Source organism: Esox lucius, chromosome 17, assembly GCF_011004845.1.
Source record: "Esox lucius isolate fEsoLuc1 chromosome 17, fEsoLuc1.pri, whole genome shotgun sequence".
Classification (NCBI taxonomy): domain Eukaryota; kingdom Metazoa; phylum Chordata; class Actinopteri; order Esociformes; family Esocidae; genus Esox; species Esox lucius.
This window is the reverse complement of record NC_047585.1, coordinates 29,676,810-29,691,689: the sequence shown is the minus strand read 5'-3', so window position 1 is coordinate 29,691,689 and position 14,880 is coordinate 29,676,810. Positions and strand designations below refer to the sequence as shown.

The following is a 14,880-nucleotide window of genomic DNA, read 5'->3' as shown; positions in this document are numbered from 1 at the left end:
GGTCTGCCACCTCAGTAGGTCTTATGGGACGCATCCACCAAAGGTGGGGCTGCAGTCATGGAAATTGTTCAAAGGCATCGCTGTGGAAAATATTTGATCCATTTATGAGGTTTTACAGACTGGATGTTGGTCAGTGCACCTTTGTTGGTGCTTCTGCTTCTCAGTGTCATAGCCTGGTGACACACTCAGGACTGTTTTGGCAACAAACACAATGAGTCACCAAAATGTAAGTTTGATGGTTACTTGTTAGCCTGGGTCTCTGATAGTAGAGTGGGTTATCTCACTGGGCTTTTCTTCCTACAAGTGTGTGAAGAAAGATATGCTTGAAAATCCTATGTTTACTTCTAAAGAGGAAACCTCCTCCTCAGTCAGCAGACATGATGTATGTCACGACAGATGTGTGATCAGAGGCGGAGCTTTTGTTGTACTGTGCATTTTGACATAGATTCCAGTGAGACACATCAATCTTATCAGAAGAAAACAGCCATATGAAATAAATCTTAAAGTGACAGCTCAAACTAAGATCATGTTTGGGTGAAATGTATCTAACCTGGGGTTGCATCTGAAGGCCCATGGCGTCACATGTCCTGCCTAGATTTGGCATCACATGTTTTATCCAAATTTAGGACTTGAAACCACGAAACCTGAAGTGCGCGAATCCATTTCTGCTTGAAATGCAGGTTTCATTCCTTCAAGTCACGTGATATCAATTAATGAATTTGAACAAGCTAATGATGCTAAATTCAGCCATAGTGAAATTTGGCACCAAGGCTTTTCAGAATCAACATGAGGTAAGAGCAATTTCACCCAAATAGGATTTTAGGTCCAACCATCATTAACAGTGTTTATTTTTGACTGAGACTTACAAATCAGATTCTCTGGTACGCACAGCCTACCTGGAACCCCTTACTCAAACTCAACTCAAAGGTTATAAGTCGAAACGGTCTTCTGTCTCAGTGTCACACATTTTTTGGCCATGTCGGACTCACTGTCGTTCATGATGTATTCACTCCAGTCGAAGCCCTTGCTGCCATTGGCCAGGTAGTTCTCAGTGGAGTTGATTGGCCAGATGACACATTTCTGCCGCAGATTGCCCATGAAGAGCTGTAGTCCAATCAAAGCGAAGACACTGAGACAGAAGACCGTGAGGATCATAACGTCTGACAATTTCTTCACCGACTGGATTAGAGCACCGACGATGGTCTTGAGACCTGCGGGAAAGGACCAGACATATGCATTCACACACAGACACACACACATACGTGCACAGACATGTATGTGTGTGTTGGTGTGCACACACGCGAAGACATACACACGAAAAGAGAAATGGGCATTGCTGGACTATACAAGCTTTGATATTAATTACATGTATACATTTTAAGTACAATTACTTTGCAGTAGTAAAATAATAATACTTTTTTTTTAACCTCAAAAGAATTACTTCTGAATTACTGATATATTCATTTTCTAAACTGCAGGTGCATGTGTCTTCGTCAGAAGAAGAAAAGGAAGAAGAATCTGTAAAGGTGAAACATCTACCCCTAGAGGATTTTCTTCAATATTATTACAGACTATTAGGTCATATTGAGCTGAATTACAGCAAAGATAGCGTCCTACATATCCCCATTAAAACATTTATTTACAAAAGACATAGAAAATTGTTAGAAGATGTTAGATATTTATGCACAAACACCACAACATGTACATAACATTGAGAGTGGCCCTACATTTCCATGAGACTGATACACTTCAGGGACAATCAGAATGGTCTTCCTATGTTTGAAATCAAGTGAGACTAAGGTAGGCCAAACAAAAATGGCTGTAAAAGTAACGGTTAATGGAAGGAATATCAATTCATGAAATATTTATGTTAATTTATACCATTATGTGAATGTTTTATTTAGATGGAATTTAGGTGGCGTTTTGATTTAGGATATAAGTCTCTATTTCACAGGCAGTGAAGAGCATCAATGGAAACAATCGGACTACTCTCAGTTAATAGACATGGCAACAACTAAAAACATCCACCAAAAGACAGCAGCATAGGAAAGAGAAGAGTAAGCGCAGGACTGGGCTCAGTCAGAGAGGGATGTGGGGGGGGGGGGGGGCAGGATTTAAAGGGATTGATTGGGGAAAGATGGGTTGCATGCAGGTTATTTAAACGCCAAGGCTGAAAGAATTTACTCCATGGCATCATCACCCGTCTGTCTGACAACCCAGGACGGTGACTAAGCTTGGTTCCCATCCCAGGCACCCCAACATGTCTCACTGGTGCTGTGTGATGTGATCGCCACTAGGTGAGCCTGTTTGCCTGGGACCCTTTAGATCAGAGACCTACACTGGAGACTGAGCGAACACTGCATACTGGACTAGATGGATTTGATGCACAAATTCACATTCAATTCCATTCCCAGACACTTAGGGTGCAACAATACGTTTGCACCATTAGAGTGTTGGACAGGGGTAGTTTCAAAATCTCTAGAGGATAACTAAGATAGTGGACAAATAAGGAATGTGTGTTTTCATGTTTTCATTGGTGATTTGCAGAGGATGCACAAAACCACACAAACTCAATTCTCATTTGCGTGTTCCTGCGCTAATATGCTATAGAAAAACAAGACAAATACAAATTAGGTACGGTATAAATATAGACCGTATTAATATTAATAACGATGACAGCAGCAGAACATAGTATCAGCTGTAGTAGTTGTGGAGTGTTTAATGAACACTTTCTATTGGTGAGTACGTGTATGTGTCTGTTTCTATTGGTGAGTACGTGTACGTGTCTGTTTCTATTGGTGAGTATGTGTACGTGTCTGTTTCTATTGGTGAGTATGTGTACGTGTCTGGTTCTATTGGTGAGTATGTGTACGTGTGTCTGTTTCTATTGGTGAGTATGTGTACGTGTCTGTTTCTATTGGTGAGTACGTGTGTCTGTTTCTACTGGTGAGTACATGTACATGTGTCTGTTTCTATTGGTGAGTATGTGTACGTGTGTCTGTTTCTATTGGTGAGTATGTGTAAGTGTGTCTGTTTCTATTGGTGAGTACGTATACGTGTCTGTTTCTATTGGTATGTGTACATGTGTCTGTTTCTATTGGTGAGTATGTGTGTCTGTTTCTATTGGTGAGTACATATACATGTCTGTTTCTATTGGTATGTGTACATGTGTCTGTTTCTATTGGTGAGTATGTGTGTCTGTTTCTATTGGTGAGTACGTATACGTGTCTGTTTCTATTGGTGAGTATGTGTGTCTGTTTCTATTGGTGAGTACGTATACGTGTCTGTTTCTATTGGTATGTGTACGTGTGTCTGTTTCTTTCGGTGAGTACGTGTATGTGTGTCTGTTTCTATCGGTGAGTACTGTACATGTGTGCTAGGTCAGTGTGTCAGTTGTCAGACAGCTAAAATGTTCAGCAGGCTGACAGTTTTTCACGCCTTTTAGTTTGAGACCTGACGCTTCGGGATACAGTCCCCAACGGACTGACAATAGGCTCATAAACAGCATGTGTCATGGGGTGTGAAGACGCCTCGATAATGCTGTAGGCTTTCATCAGCCATGGACGTTCTGGATGGGTGGGATTACGGCCGCAGTGATGTGTTGGGGCAACTAATCAGCCCGCCCCCCGGAGGGCCTCGCGGAAGTGTGCAGAGTTCCTGTACCAGGCCTTGGACCAGCATCAGGATGCACTCGATGGTACAGCCATAGCATTTGGTTATATTTAGGTCGACGCGCCTCCTTGACAAGTCCTCGGCTATGTGGATGTCAAGGAGCTCAAAAGCTGTTCCTCCAATGCAGCCCTGTTGAAGAACACGCGTTGGGTTATTTTGGTACAGTCTGCTTTAAGTGTGCTTGAGAAAAATCTTCTGGTGTATAAAAAGCTGAGGCCGGGTGAGAGGATTCTGGCTGGTTGATATTATTATGCAGTTCTTAGAGTGCAGCGTTGATGTTACAGTAGCTTATACTCTCTACGAGTAGTGGCAACTGGATTTTAGCGTCAAATGAGCAGTACATCGCAGCATTTATTACCTCAGGACACCAAGGATTCTTAATAAGGATGCATACCCTACATCCCCTGCTCTCACAAGATGCAGCCGTTTGGTCTTGGCAAAAGATGGAGAAACTGTCCAGTTGGAAAGGATTGTCGGGTGTGTTTTCATTTGTCATGTGACAGTAAAGACAAAGGCGCAGCAATCCTTTAAGTCCTCCGGTGATTTTATCCTTGGCCTTTGTTCCCTAAGTTTCTTCTTAAACAGTTGGATTTGTGAGCCAAAAACGTGTTTGTTTTTTACTTATCTTTCTGTATAAAAAGTGTCATTTGTCCATCCCAGTCACCAGTAGAGATGAGCCCACTGGGGTCTGAGGGGGTTGAGGCAAGGTATGTAATAGTTCAGATCTAGTTGGCTTTAAGAAATGTGGTGCTTCTGATTCATATTCCAAAAACAATTGTCTCTGTCTCTGTGTGTGTGTGTTTGTGTGTTTGAGTGGCTGCATACAAATAATTATCCTACTTTTATAGGTCCAAAATCCACCCATATGCTCTGACATTACATCAAAACATGAAACATGTAGAAAGGTTAATTAAAAACGGTGTATTTGTGTGGTTACAGATCAAATGTATATCAGTCAGGCATAGTGTTAGTGCTAGGAGTTAAGGTTAGGTTTAGGCATTAAAGCTGGTTAAGGTTAAGTTAGTGTCTAGATGTGTGTGTGTGTCTGTGTGTGTGTGTGTGTGCTTCAGATAATACACACAGTAACTGTTTTATAGTATAACACTTCCAGTGGTGCAAACGTATGAACTGCTTCTATTTCATTGTCATCGTCTGCCCCCCGTCTCCTGTTGGTTCCCTAATAGTTTTGCATATCACTGTGTTTATTTCCTTTAACTAATAGATTTTTCAGGCATTCGTGTCCCTAGACAAAGATATTATAATAAACTTGAAGTCCACATTCAGGATTCACTGTTATAATCATAACAAATGGAATTAAAAATAAGGATGCTCCGTGAAAACAACAGTCTAAGATAAAAAAAAGCAGGAGTCTTGAAAAGCTTCATGCAGCGTAACAAGTGTTGTCAAACTAGGCTTGGCAGTCTTAAGGAATTAAATGCATTTCAGAGTGCTCCATTATGGCAAGTGGACCACCTCATACAGAAATCTGATGTGTTTTAGGAGTATGGCATAGTTTTTATAAATAGTGATAAAAACCTAGGTAGGAATTTGAACCGCAAATGTTCAAAATTTCCTGAACATAATGGATATAGTGCATACAAAAATTAATTTGATAGCAATCACCATATCCTCACGTTTTATGAAACATTGCTGATGATATAATGTAGTCATGGTCTAATAAAGTCTTACAAATGCAATTTGTAAGAGGGAAACCTATATTTATCTGTTTGAATTATAAGGAAGATAACATTAACAATTATTATTGTTTTGCACTTAAACATAAATGCATTCTACTGTTCCTAATATAAAACCTTAAGTTTCTTCAAACCATGGGTCTTATATAAAGAACAGCAAACTACAGTAGACATTATTCGCGGGGGATATCTGGGTTCTAGACATGCTGTCTCCCCGTAATGTCACTTTGAAAGAGGCTATTATTAAAATATAAGCAGTAATACAACATATGCTGTGTCCCCCCATTTATGAAGTGTTCTGTTCTTCCTGTACATCATATTAGGGGCACCTTTTTTACTTAACACCACAAGACTGCCAGTAGACTGCTAAACCTATCAAAAATGTATTGTTACCATTTTTGATTGTAAAAGAAAAAAAGTAAACAAAACAGGTATAATTTCTGAGGCATCCTCTTTAAAGTCCAAAGTAACAAAAAAGTACGAGAATCCATTTCATAAGAAATCAAAATAAGCTCAGCCTTAGTGTTTAAATGGGAGCCTCACCTGGAATGACAGAAATAGTTTTCAATGCTCGGAGAACCCTGAACGTTCTCAGCGCCGAGACATTTCCGAGGTCCACAAATTCTGTTATATATCTGCAACGGGGTAGGATCACACACAGAACAAAAACCACCATGACACAAAACACAAACGGTAACACACAAACCCCACGGGTAACACGCAAGGACGTGCCCTCACCACCGAAGAAGACGACCGGCAGGAGGAGGGAGCACCACGGGGACAGAGAGCGATAGAGAGAAGCACGTCTCCCTCCAGGAGAGAGGACCGAAGGTGATGGGGGAAACAGAAGGAAACGCAAACAAGACCACACCTAACACGGACCCCCCCCCCTCCCCCACCCGCACCTCGCCTGGCCGCACACACACACACCTGCACAGTCTTACCTGGGATAACTGAAATGGTTTTCAAAGCCCTCAGAACCCTGAACGTACGTAGAGCTGACACATTGCCTAGGTTTACAAACTCTGTTATATACCTGCAGAGTAGATCAGACCACAGTTACTCAGCAGCACTTCCAGAATAAAAGAAAAAAAGGCAGGTTTTTGGTTCAGTGACATTTCAGTTCAGTAATTAAATTCAAATGTATTTATTTTTAATTTCGAAATTCACTTCATGAATTGAATGAATTTAACTTAATTAATGCCAAATCTGAAAAAAAAAAATGAAACTATGCAATAAATACATACAAAACTTTCAGCCTCTATCCCTATTTAGTATTTTATTCAGATCCCATTAGCCACTGCTACTCTTCCTGGCTTCCAGAGAAGTAAAAACAGGGATGTAAATATAGATCAAATACATACATTTAATTACATTTTTAAAATATTATAGAAATCATTGAGCATGTTTAATCTATATCTTTAGTAAAAGACCATCACAACATGTGTGTCTGTGTGTCTCTTCACAGTCTCCATTGTGCCACAAGGTGTTTTTTTTAATCTGTTTCTATTGCTGTTTGAGTTACCTGGGATGAAAGAGAGTTCCATGTTGTCATAGAAACTTGAAAGATTAGATCCCACCGGCCTTCCAGCCTCCAATCTGGACATGGGGACTGTGATGAGACTTCTAGTAGCATGTCTTGTGTGATATTAATGGGTATTAATGGGTTTCCAAGCTATTTGAAGAGGCAGTGAGGTACCTTCAAAACCTCTCACAAAGACCAGTAGTGATCAGTACTCTCAGCCTGGAAAGACTGACTTGTATGTTATTGACATTCAGCCTCTGGGTACATCTAAGTGAAAAACGTTCTGCTCTGTTCTGGACTAACTGCAATTTGCCTTTCAATTGGCAGTAGTCCAGGTGTGACGAAAGGGCCTCTAGGACGCTGGGTTGACTGAGTTGTCAAGGAAGAACGCATTATAAAATGAACTGGAGGTCTTTGTGGAGGGCATCAGTTTTCCATTTTACTGAAGCAGCCGACAGGTATAATGTTGAGTTGCTAGTGTAAATAGATATGCATGTTTAAAAACATTAGTGAAGTAATAAAGTCATCAGTGAAAACAAAACAATAACGGCCGAAGACTGTTGCCCTGCAGCACACCACACTTAACTTTCTTCACAGTCTCTACCAGTAGAGAAAAGCCTTTGTGTTTTTTTAGATGGATAACACAATCCATGATATGGTCAGTGATGTAAATCCATAAAACCCAAATTTCTCAGAAATGGGTTAAGGTAAATTATGTCACCCATTAAATAAGCTGCACTGAAGTCAAAAAAACGTAAACTGCTCCCATTGTCTTAATTATTTTGGTCATTTGGTCCTTCCTTTTAAGTAAGTTAATTGTTTTTTTTGTTTTTTTGAAATAACGCTGTATTTCGTGGGCAACATTGTTTCCCAAATGTTTTTTAATTAGTTTTAAAACAATGATAGATATAGTAAAGGGGTTTGTGTGTGGGGGGGGTGGGGGGTTCTATTCGTGACCACAGGAATTACCTTTACCCAGATGTGAGGCTCATAACTACAATAATACTACAATAATACACCATCCGTGTTGTTGGTTCCAGATTATATTTAATTATTTATGGCAACAATTTAACTCTGCAGTTGGCATGTCGTGCCTATGTTTGCCAATCTCAGGCATATCAGAAACGTTTTAAAATGTTTGGCATGTTTGTTTTTTATTATTCATAAACAGACCGTATTCTCCAATAAACAATGGACTTTTACTAGGATTTTTTGCCTCTTTATCTTTTATTCATAGTGCCGCTGTGTCCCTAAACAATCCTGCTATCTTCAGTCCCTCAGAAATGTGTCAAAATGATGTAATAATGATGTAATGAAAGAATATTCAATATAATATCACCCAAATGTTTAAACCTTAATGTTTCAAAATGTGAAAAATTGTGATGCTGTCAAGTAAGTTCATCATCCTCCACAACCTGTAACTTGATGCAATTGATAACCCAAGCATGAATTAACATTATCTACCTTTGGTCCATTGCAGAACATTTATGGGGGGAAATTAATGGCAAAATGAATAGAGTTCTGAGTTTAATTAACTAAAGCTTATGAGATATTATACTGTATGTTGTTTAATGAGAAAATATAAGTCCATATGTGACCTGTTTTCTTATTAATTTTGAAGCCTTATGTGCTAAATAAATCTCTAAGGAGACCACCACTCATCCATCAACATAAGCATATATGGACTTATAGTCTGTAAGAAGGTTCTTGTTTTAGTGTTTCCAAATTATATATATATATATATACTAGAGGAGACTTAATGTCTGATCATGTAAAATATAAAGTGTAAAATTACATCAAAATAAATGCCCGATTTGTAGATGGCATAAATGGTTAAACATTTCCTAAATGTTTTCTGCTATTATAGAACAAAATGTATAAGATCTCCTAAGCCTGTGTTTACCACAGATGTAAATCTCTGAGCTAATTTAAAAACCATTGCATTTTGTTAACAAGAAAATCAAGATGTTACCCTTTGTTAGTGAGTACACCAATATAACTTTCCTACAGTTACAGATGAGATCTACTATTGAACTACCAACCTGGACTCAGGGGACTACGTAACTATTTTACATACATTTTTGACAACCATATTCACAAGATATATTAAGTTAGGTAAAGTAATGTTAGAGTGACAATCCAGAAAACAAAGCTGAGAGGCCATGTTATGAACCCAGGTCCATCCACTCCACAGACATTACGTAAAACATATCATGCAAAAATCGGGTGCCATTGATTTACATAAAATAGTCTACGTAGTCCCCTGAGACCATGTTGCATCTACTGCAAGAGTTTGACCAAACATTTAGAAGACAATACTGCCCCAGCCTACCTCTCCAACCTTCTTCTTCCATATCAACCAACACCCTCCGTTCCAGTACTGCAGGCCACCTCCTAATCCTCAAGTCCAAGCTCCAAGGCTTTGGTGACAGGGCATAATCAATGGTTGCTCCTAGGCTCTGGAACTCTCTCCCCAAAATCATCCGTGACTCTGAGACTATCTCCATCTTCCAGCAACACCTCAAGACTCATCTGTTCAAAATCGCCTACCCCTAACCATGCCCAATTCCATTCTCTCAATCTTCTTCTTTTTTTAATTGAATGTTTTGTTTTTTGTTTGTTTGTTTATGTTTCTGTTTATTTTGTACAGCATCTTTGGGTCCCTGAAAAGCACTATATAAATATAATGTATTATTATTATTATTATATTTTTAATGAAAACAAATTTCATGGTCCCCTAAAGGTTCTTGTTACAAGATTGTTCCAAAACCATTCAAAGGTAGTTATTCAAAGGTATGGAGGTTTAAAGATACTGTAAATGGTATGCCATCTAGCTTAATTTTGATTATGGGTTAATTTGATCCTCATAGTTTCTTGTCACTGATTGAATCTACTTATTTTGGCAATTACATTTTGGGGTTCCAGCACTGTCTAATGTCATTGGGGACAAAGTCCCATGAACGTTCTTATAAGCTCCTCAGGGATGTCCTGGGAAATAAGGGGAAATTCTGGAAAAATATATTGGTCCACATTCCTGTGGTCAACTGGTAAATATGAAAAAGGGGACCATGACAAAATATCACAATTTTGTGATCTCTTAACCACTTTAATCTATAAAATGATAAGACGTTAGATGCTCTAATTGAAATACATTCATGTAAGTGCCATGTTAAATGGCGTACCATATAATAATGTGATATAATTGTGTATTCTACCTCTAACTGAGTAGATAACTATCTTGTGCATTGCAAATAAGTAACACATCTAAATATAAATACCTTCTACCACATTACTTCAAGCTACACAGCCAATGTGGTAAATTACCAACGGAATAAAGTTTTAAACAGTTGCTTTCTACAGGGGACTGTGAATAATAACCTAACAAGAGCATGACAGCAGCATGACAACCTGAACATGATTGGTTGACTGTCTTCTTCGCCCAAGTATTTTACTTTCTTTCATTCACTGACCATTGAGATTTATATCTTCTCTAGGCTGTCACCATAGCAAAGGAAAGCACCAAGTCACTGTTTTCAAAATGTTAAGCCCAAACTCTTGTCGTATTTAAGTGTATATTTCTTCTGTAACTGCATTGTATCTGTCTTTGACGCGTACGTACGTGTGTGTGTGTGTGTGTGTGTGTGTGTGTGTGTGTGCACTAAGGAGGCATATGGTGCCTACTGACTGTACTATGAAAGGTCTGTGAATGCCCCTGACTGGACAAAACATATATAGTATCTTCAATTGATTGATTCACTTGAATGAATTACATTCTGTTAAATGTAGAAATATTTCCCAGGTGTGGAGTGTCTTGCATGACCCAGCCTGTCCCCCTGACAGAGACAGATGGAGTCATAGAGAGAGGGATACAGGAACAAGGACTTACGCCATAGAGATCACCATGAAGTCCAGCCAGTTCCATGGGTCTCGTAGAAAAGTGAACCCGTCTATACAAAAGCCACGTGCCACAATCTTGGTGAGTGATTCGAAAGTGTAGATACCTGTAAAGGTATACCTAGGGACAGCAAGAGATATGTGAATAAATGCATACTACTTATACATTAAAAAAACTGTTTAGGAATGTACACAGGGAGTTATTCAATAAGGCCTGATGGGGGTGTGGTATATTTATGCAATAAGGGGTGAGGGGGGTGTGGTATATGAATAATACACACAGTGAAACATCTAGTGTATAAATACAGCCCTTAGCTGTGGTCTATTGGTCCTCCTAACCATCATAAACTGGTTACTAGTGTAATAACAACTGTAAAAAAACAAACATGGTATACACTCTGATACTCCACTGATTTACCACAGTTTTCAACCAATCAGCATTCAGGGAAACACTCTAGCCCTGAAAGCTGATTAGCTGAAAGCTGTGATATATAGGACCATATAGTTGAAATTGCAAACTTTATCGTTTAAATATATCAAGCCTAACAGTTGTTTTAAGGCACACCAGAGCCATTAGAAGTGGTATATTGGCCAAATCCCACAAACCCCCCAATGTGCCTTATTGCAACTATGTAAAATGGTTTTGGGATTCTGGATGGTGATTGGACAAGCAACATTCCACGTTTTGCCATATTGTCGACACAGACACACATTTGCCTACAAAGAGTTCCATGGATTAGTTCCATGTGCCTCCATAAAAACACCATATTCATGTTGCAGTCCAAATCATATCTTGTTATTCTTAATGAACACAATAGCACCGTTTGGTACAGCAAAGTTTGATATAGGCCAAGCTGTCTGCCTATCAGACCTTGATTTCCAAGTCTACTGCAATGATATAGATCAAACAGTGACAATATTCAATGTATCCTGAGCCAGGCAAAATCCTGCATTAACATCATTATTATGGATCCTTCATCCAGGAATTAAATTGAGTTGGGTTGCGCAGGGTCTGAGAACCGGCACCTATAAGAGCCAGGAGGATATGAGACCTGGAACCTTTGGTTATTCACATTTTTTATTATTAATGTATTCTGCACAAATTGTATTTTACTTAGCCAATCCAATAACAGCGTAGTTTAGCTAGCAAAGTACAAGTAATCTGACTTTCTGGGGAAGCGATTTGTATATTGCTGTCTCGGCTTGTATTTCTGGTTTGTATTTTCACCTGACATGATGCAGGTAATGCCTAACAACTGAACAAATACCACATAACTATTACAATCAGTAGGATGAGTTGCTATAAAAGCAATAATGCATGAAAGACGATGTTGTATCATGAAAAGTATCAGGTGAAGGCCACAGCATTTACCTGTTACTGTTATGATACAGCACAGTCTATTGTGCCTTATTGCTTAGGTTAATCACCATAAAAATAACAATAAAGTAATTTATTAATCAAGTCAGTCCCGTACACATACCTGGAAAGTTGTTTTAGCCAATCAACATCCAAAACCAAAACAAACAAGTTTCTGAAAAGCTATACTTACTCTACTATCTTGTTCCATTCTGGAGGATCACTAAATGTCATGAAAACACAGTTGGTCAAAATGGTGCTCATGATGATCATACTAAATACTGTGAGAGGGTAAAGAGTTAAGGAAAGTTGAACCATATACAATTAGCATAATTTAGCAAAATAGCTTAAAATACCATAAGTACATATGCATATAGAGTAAATACATGATAAAATCCCAATGGTGCAGAGACATCTTAATCCTGTGACTATAATAGTAAAATAAAGATCTGATACTTTTACCTATATTGTACAGTACATTAAAGTACATATTCTCTCTAATTTCCCCATTATAAACAACAAACTCATAACATCATAGCAAAGACAATGTACCAACTGAAAGGATATGAGTGTATCAAAATCTTAATTGCTATTCGCCTAAAGAGACTAAAAGGGCTGATGACGTATAAGGAGTCCGTGGCGTGGAAGCGAAAGATTGTTTTCCCTTTGTTTAGGACTATAAATGTCTGTGGAGAAAGGGGGGTGGGGGAAAAGAAAGACACAAAGTAACAAAGACAGTTGCATTTACATGAACAATACAAGGCATGACCCTTACAGGAAAAATAAAGAAAAGCTGCACACTCTAATGGCTACAATAAATGTAATAGAGGCCAACATCCAGATTGCAGTGAAATCTTCACCAAGTGTCAATGTGGACTCACTGCTGAGACAACAGAAATGGAAAGTCATGGCTACTTTGACACAGAAACTGTAATTAATGCGGTCATTTGATATGTTATCAACAGTAAAATACTGAATTGTTTTACTGCAGCATACTGTAAAGTGCATTGCGGGAAGATGTTGTGGGAGTGAAAATGATTTCCATATTTTGAATGGTACTGTAATTCCAGTATTGATTTCAGTATTGGACACAATGTTTATTAGAGGAAATATAAGAGAGAAAACGTATTCTAGCATAGATGTCGCCATCGGTGGACGTCTCCAATAACTGAAGGCTCCTGATGACCCATCAGAATGGATCAGCCAATTAATTATATTCAAATGGACTACTAAAAGGTTTACCTCAGCGCGCAGTCTATGTTGTCACAGACACAATAATAGGAAATACATGTACAGTGGATATAAAAAGTCTACACACCGCTGATAAAATGACAGGTTCTTGTGATGTAAAAGAATGAGACAAAGATAAATCATGTCAGAACTATTTCCACCTTTAAGGTGACCTATAATGTAAACAATTCAATTGAAAAACAAACTGAAATCTTTGAGGGGGAAAAAATAAAAAACTCTTCAACTAAAACTTTGTGCATACCCTTAAACTAATACTTTGTTGAAGCACCTTTTGATTTTATTACAGCACTCAGTCTTTTTGGGTAGGAGTGTATTAGCATGGCACATCTTGATGTGGCAATATTTGCCCACTCTTCTTTGCAAAAGCACTCCTGTGCACAGCCCTCTTCAGATCACCCCACAGATGTTCAATTGGATTTATGTCTGGGCTCTGGCTGGGCCATTCAAAAACGTTAATCTTCTTCTGGTGAAGCCATGCTTTTGTGGATGTGTGCTTTGGGTCGTTGTCATGCTGAAAGGTGAACTTCCTCTTCATCTTCATCTTTCTAACGGATGCATGAAGGTTTTGTGACAAAATATCCTGTTATTTGGAACTGTTCATAATTCCCTCCACCCTGACTAAGGCCCCAGTTCCAGCTGAAGAAAAACAGCCCCAAAGCATGATGCTGCCAACACCATGTTTCACTGTGGGTATGGTGTTCTTTGGGTGAGGTGCAGTGTTTTTTTTGCGCCAAACGTACCTTTTGGAATTATGGCCAAAAAGTTCAACCTTGGTTTCATCAGACCATAACACATTTTCCCACATGCTTTTGGGAGACTTGATGTTTGTTTTTGCAAAGTTCAGCTGGGCTTGGATGTTTTTCTTTGTAAGAAAAGGCTTTCGTCTTACCACCCTACCCTATAGCCCATTCATATGAAGAATAAGTGAGATTGTTGTCACATGTAGCACACACGCAGTACTTGCCAGAAATTCATGCAGTTCCTTTAATGTTGCTGTAGGCCCCTTGGAAGCCTCCCTGACCAGTTGTCTTTTCGTCATTTCATCAATTTTGGAGGGATGTCCAGTTCTTGTTAATGTCTCTGTAGTTACTTTAAATGATGGCAGGTTTGTAATGACATTGGTTAATTCTGAACACAGACACATCCTCAGTTATAAGAGGGTGTGCACACTTATGCAACCAGGTTATTGTAAGGTTTTTAATTGTTATTTTTCCCTCTCCAAGATTTCAGCTTGTTTTTCAATTGAATTGTTCAAATTATAGGTCACAATAAAAGGGGAAAAAGTTGATTTATCTTTGTCTCATTCTTTTACATCACAAACATCTGGCATTTTAACAGGGGTGTGTAGACTTTTTATATCCACTGTACATACAGTATGGTCATACCATACCTTTGGAGCACCAGTACGTTTTTGACCCCGAGCGGGTGTATGGTGTAATGGTTTCTGTTACAATTATTACCCATTCTTGTTTTTTTTAGCTCTGTAT

At 38.8% G+C, this 14,880-nt stretch overlaps 1 protein-coding gene across 5 annotated transcripts in view; it reads right to left on the bottom strand.

Moving 5' to 3' along the window:
* The window catches only part of LOC105017011 (sodium channel protein type 8 subunit alpha), a 63,144-nt gene that overhangs the window by 29,348 nt on the left and 18,916 nt on the right, over positions 1-14,880 (bottom strand). For 4 of the 5 annotated variants that reach the window (XM_029114079.2, XM_029114078.2, XM_029114080.2 and 1 more), the window contains exons 3-7: positions 12,710-12,828; positions 12,336-12,425; positions 10,778-10,906; positions 5,910-6,001; positions 990-1,211 (exon numbers count right to left, since the gene is read on the bottom strand). In XM_029114079.2, the coding sequence (XP_028969912.1) occupies positions 990-1,211; positions 5,910-6,001; positions 10,778-10,906; positions 12,336-12,425; positions 12,710-12,828 (652 nt within the window). Of the gene's footprint in view, positions 1-989; positions 1,212-5,909; positions 6,002-6,310; positions 6,403-10,777; positions 10,907-12,335; positions 12,426-12,709; positions 12,829-14,880 lie in introns of all 5 variants that reach the window. The other variant, XM_029114081.2, reaches the window with a different exon arrangement.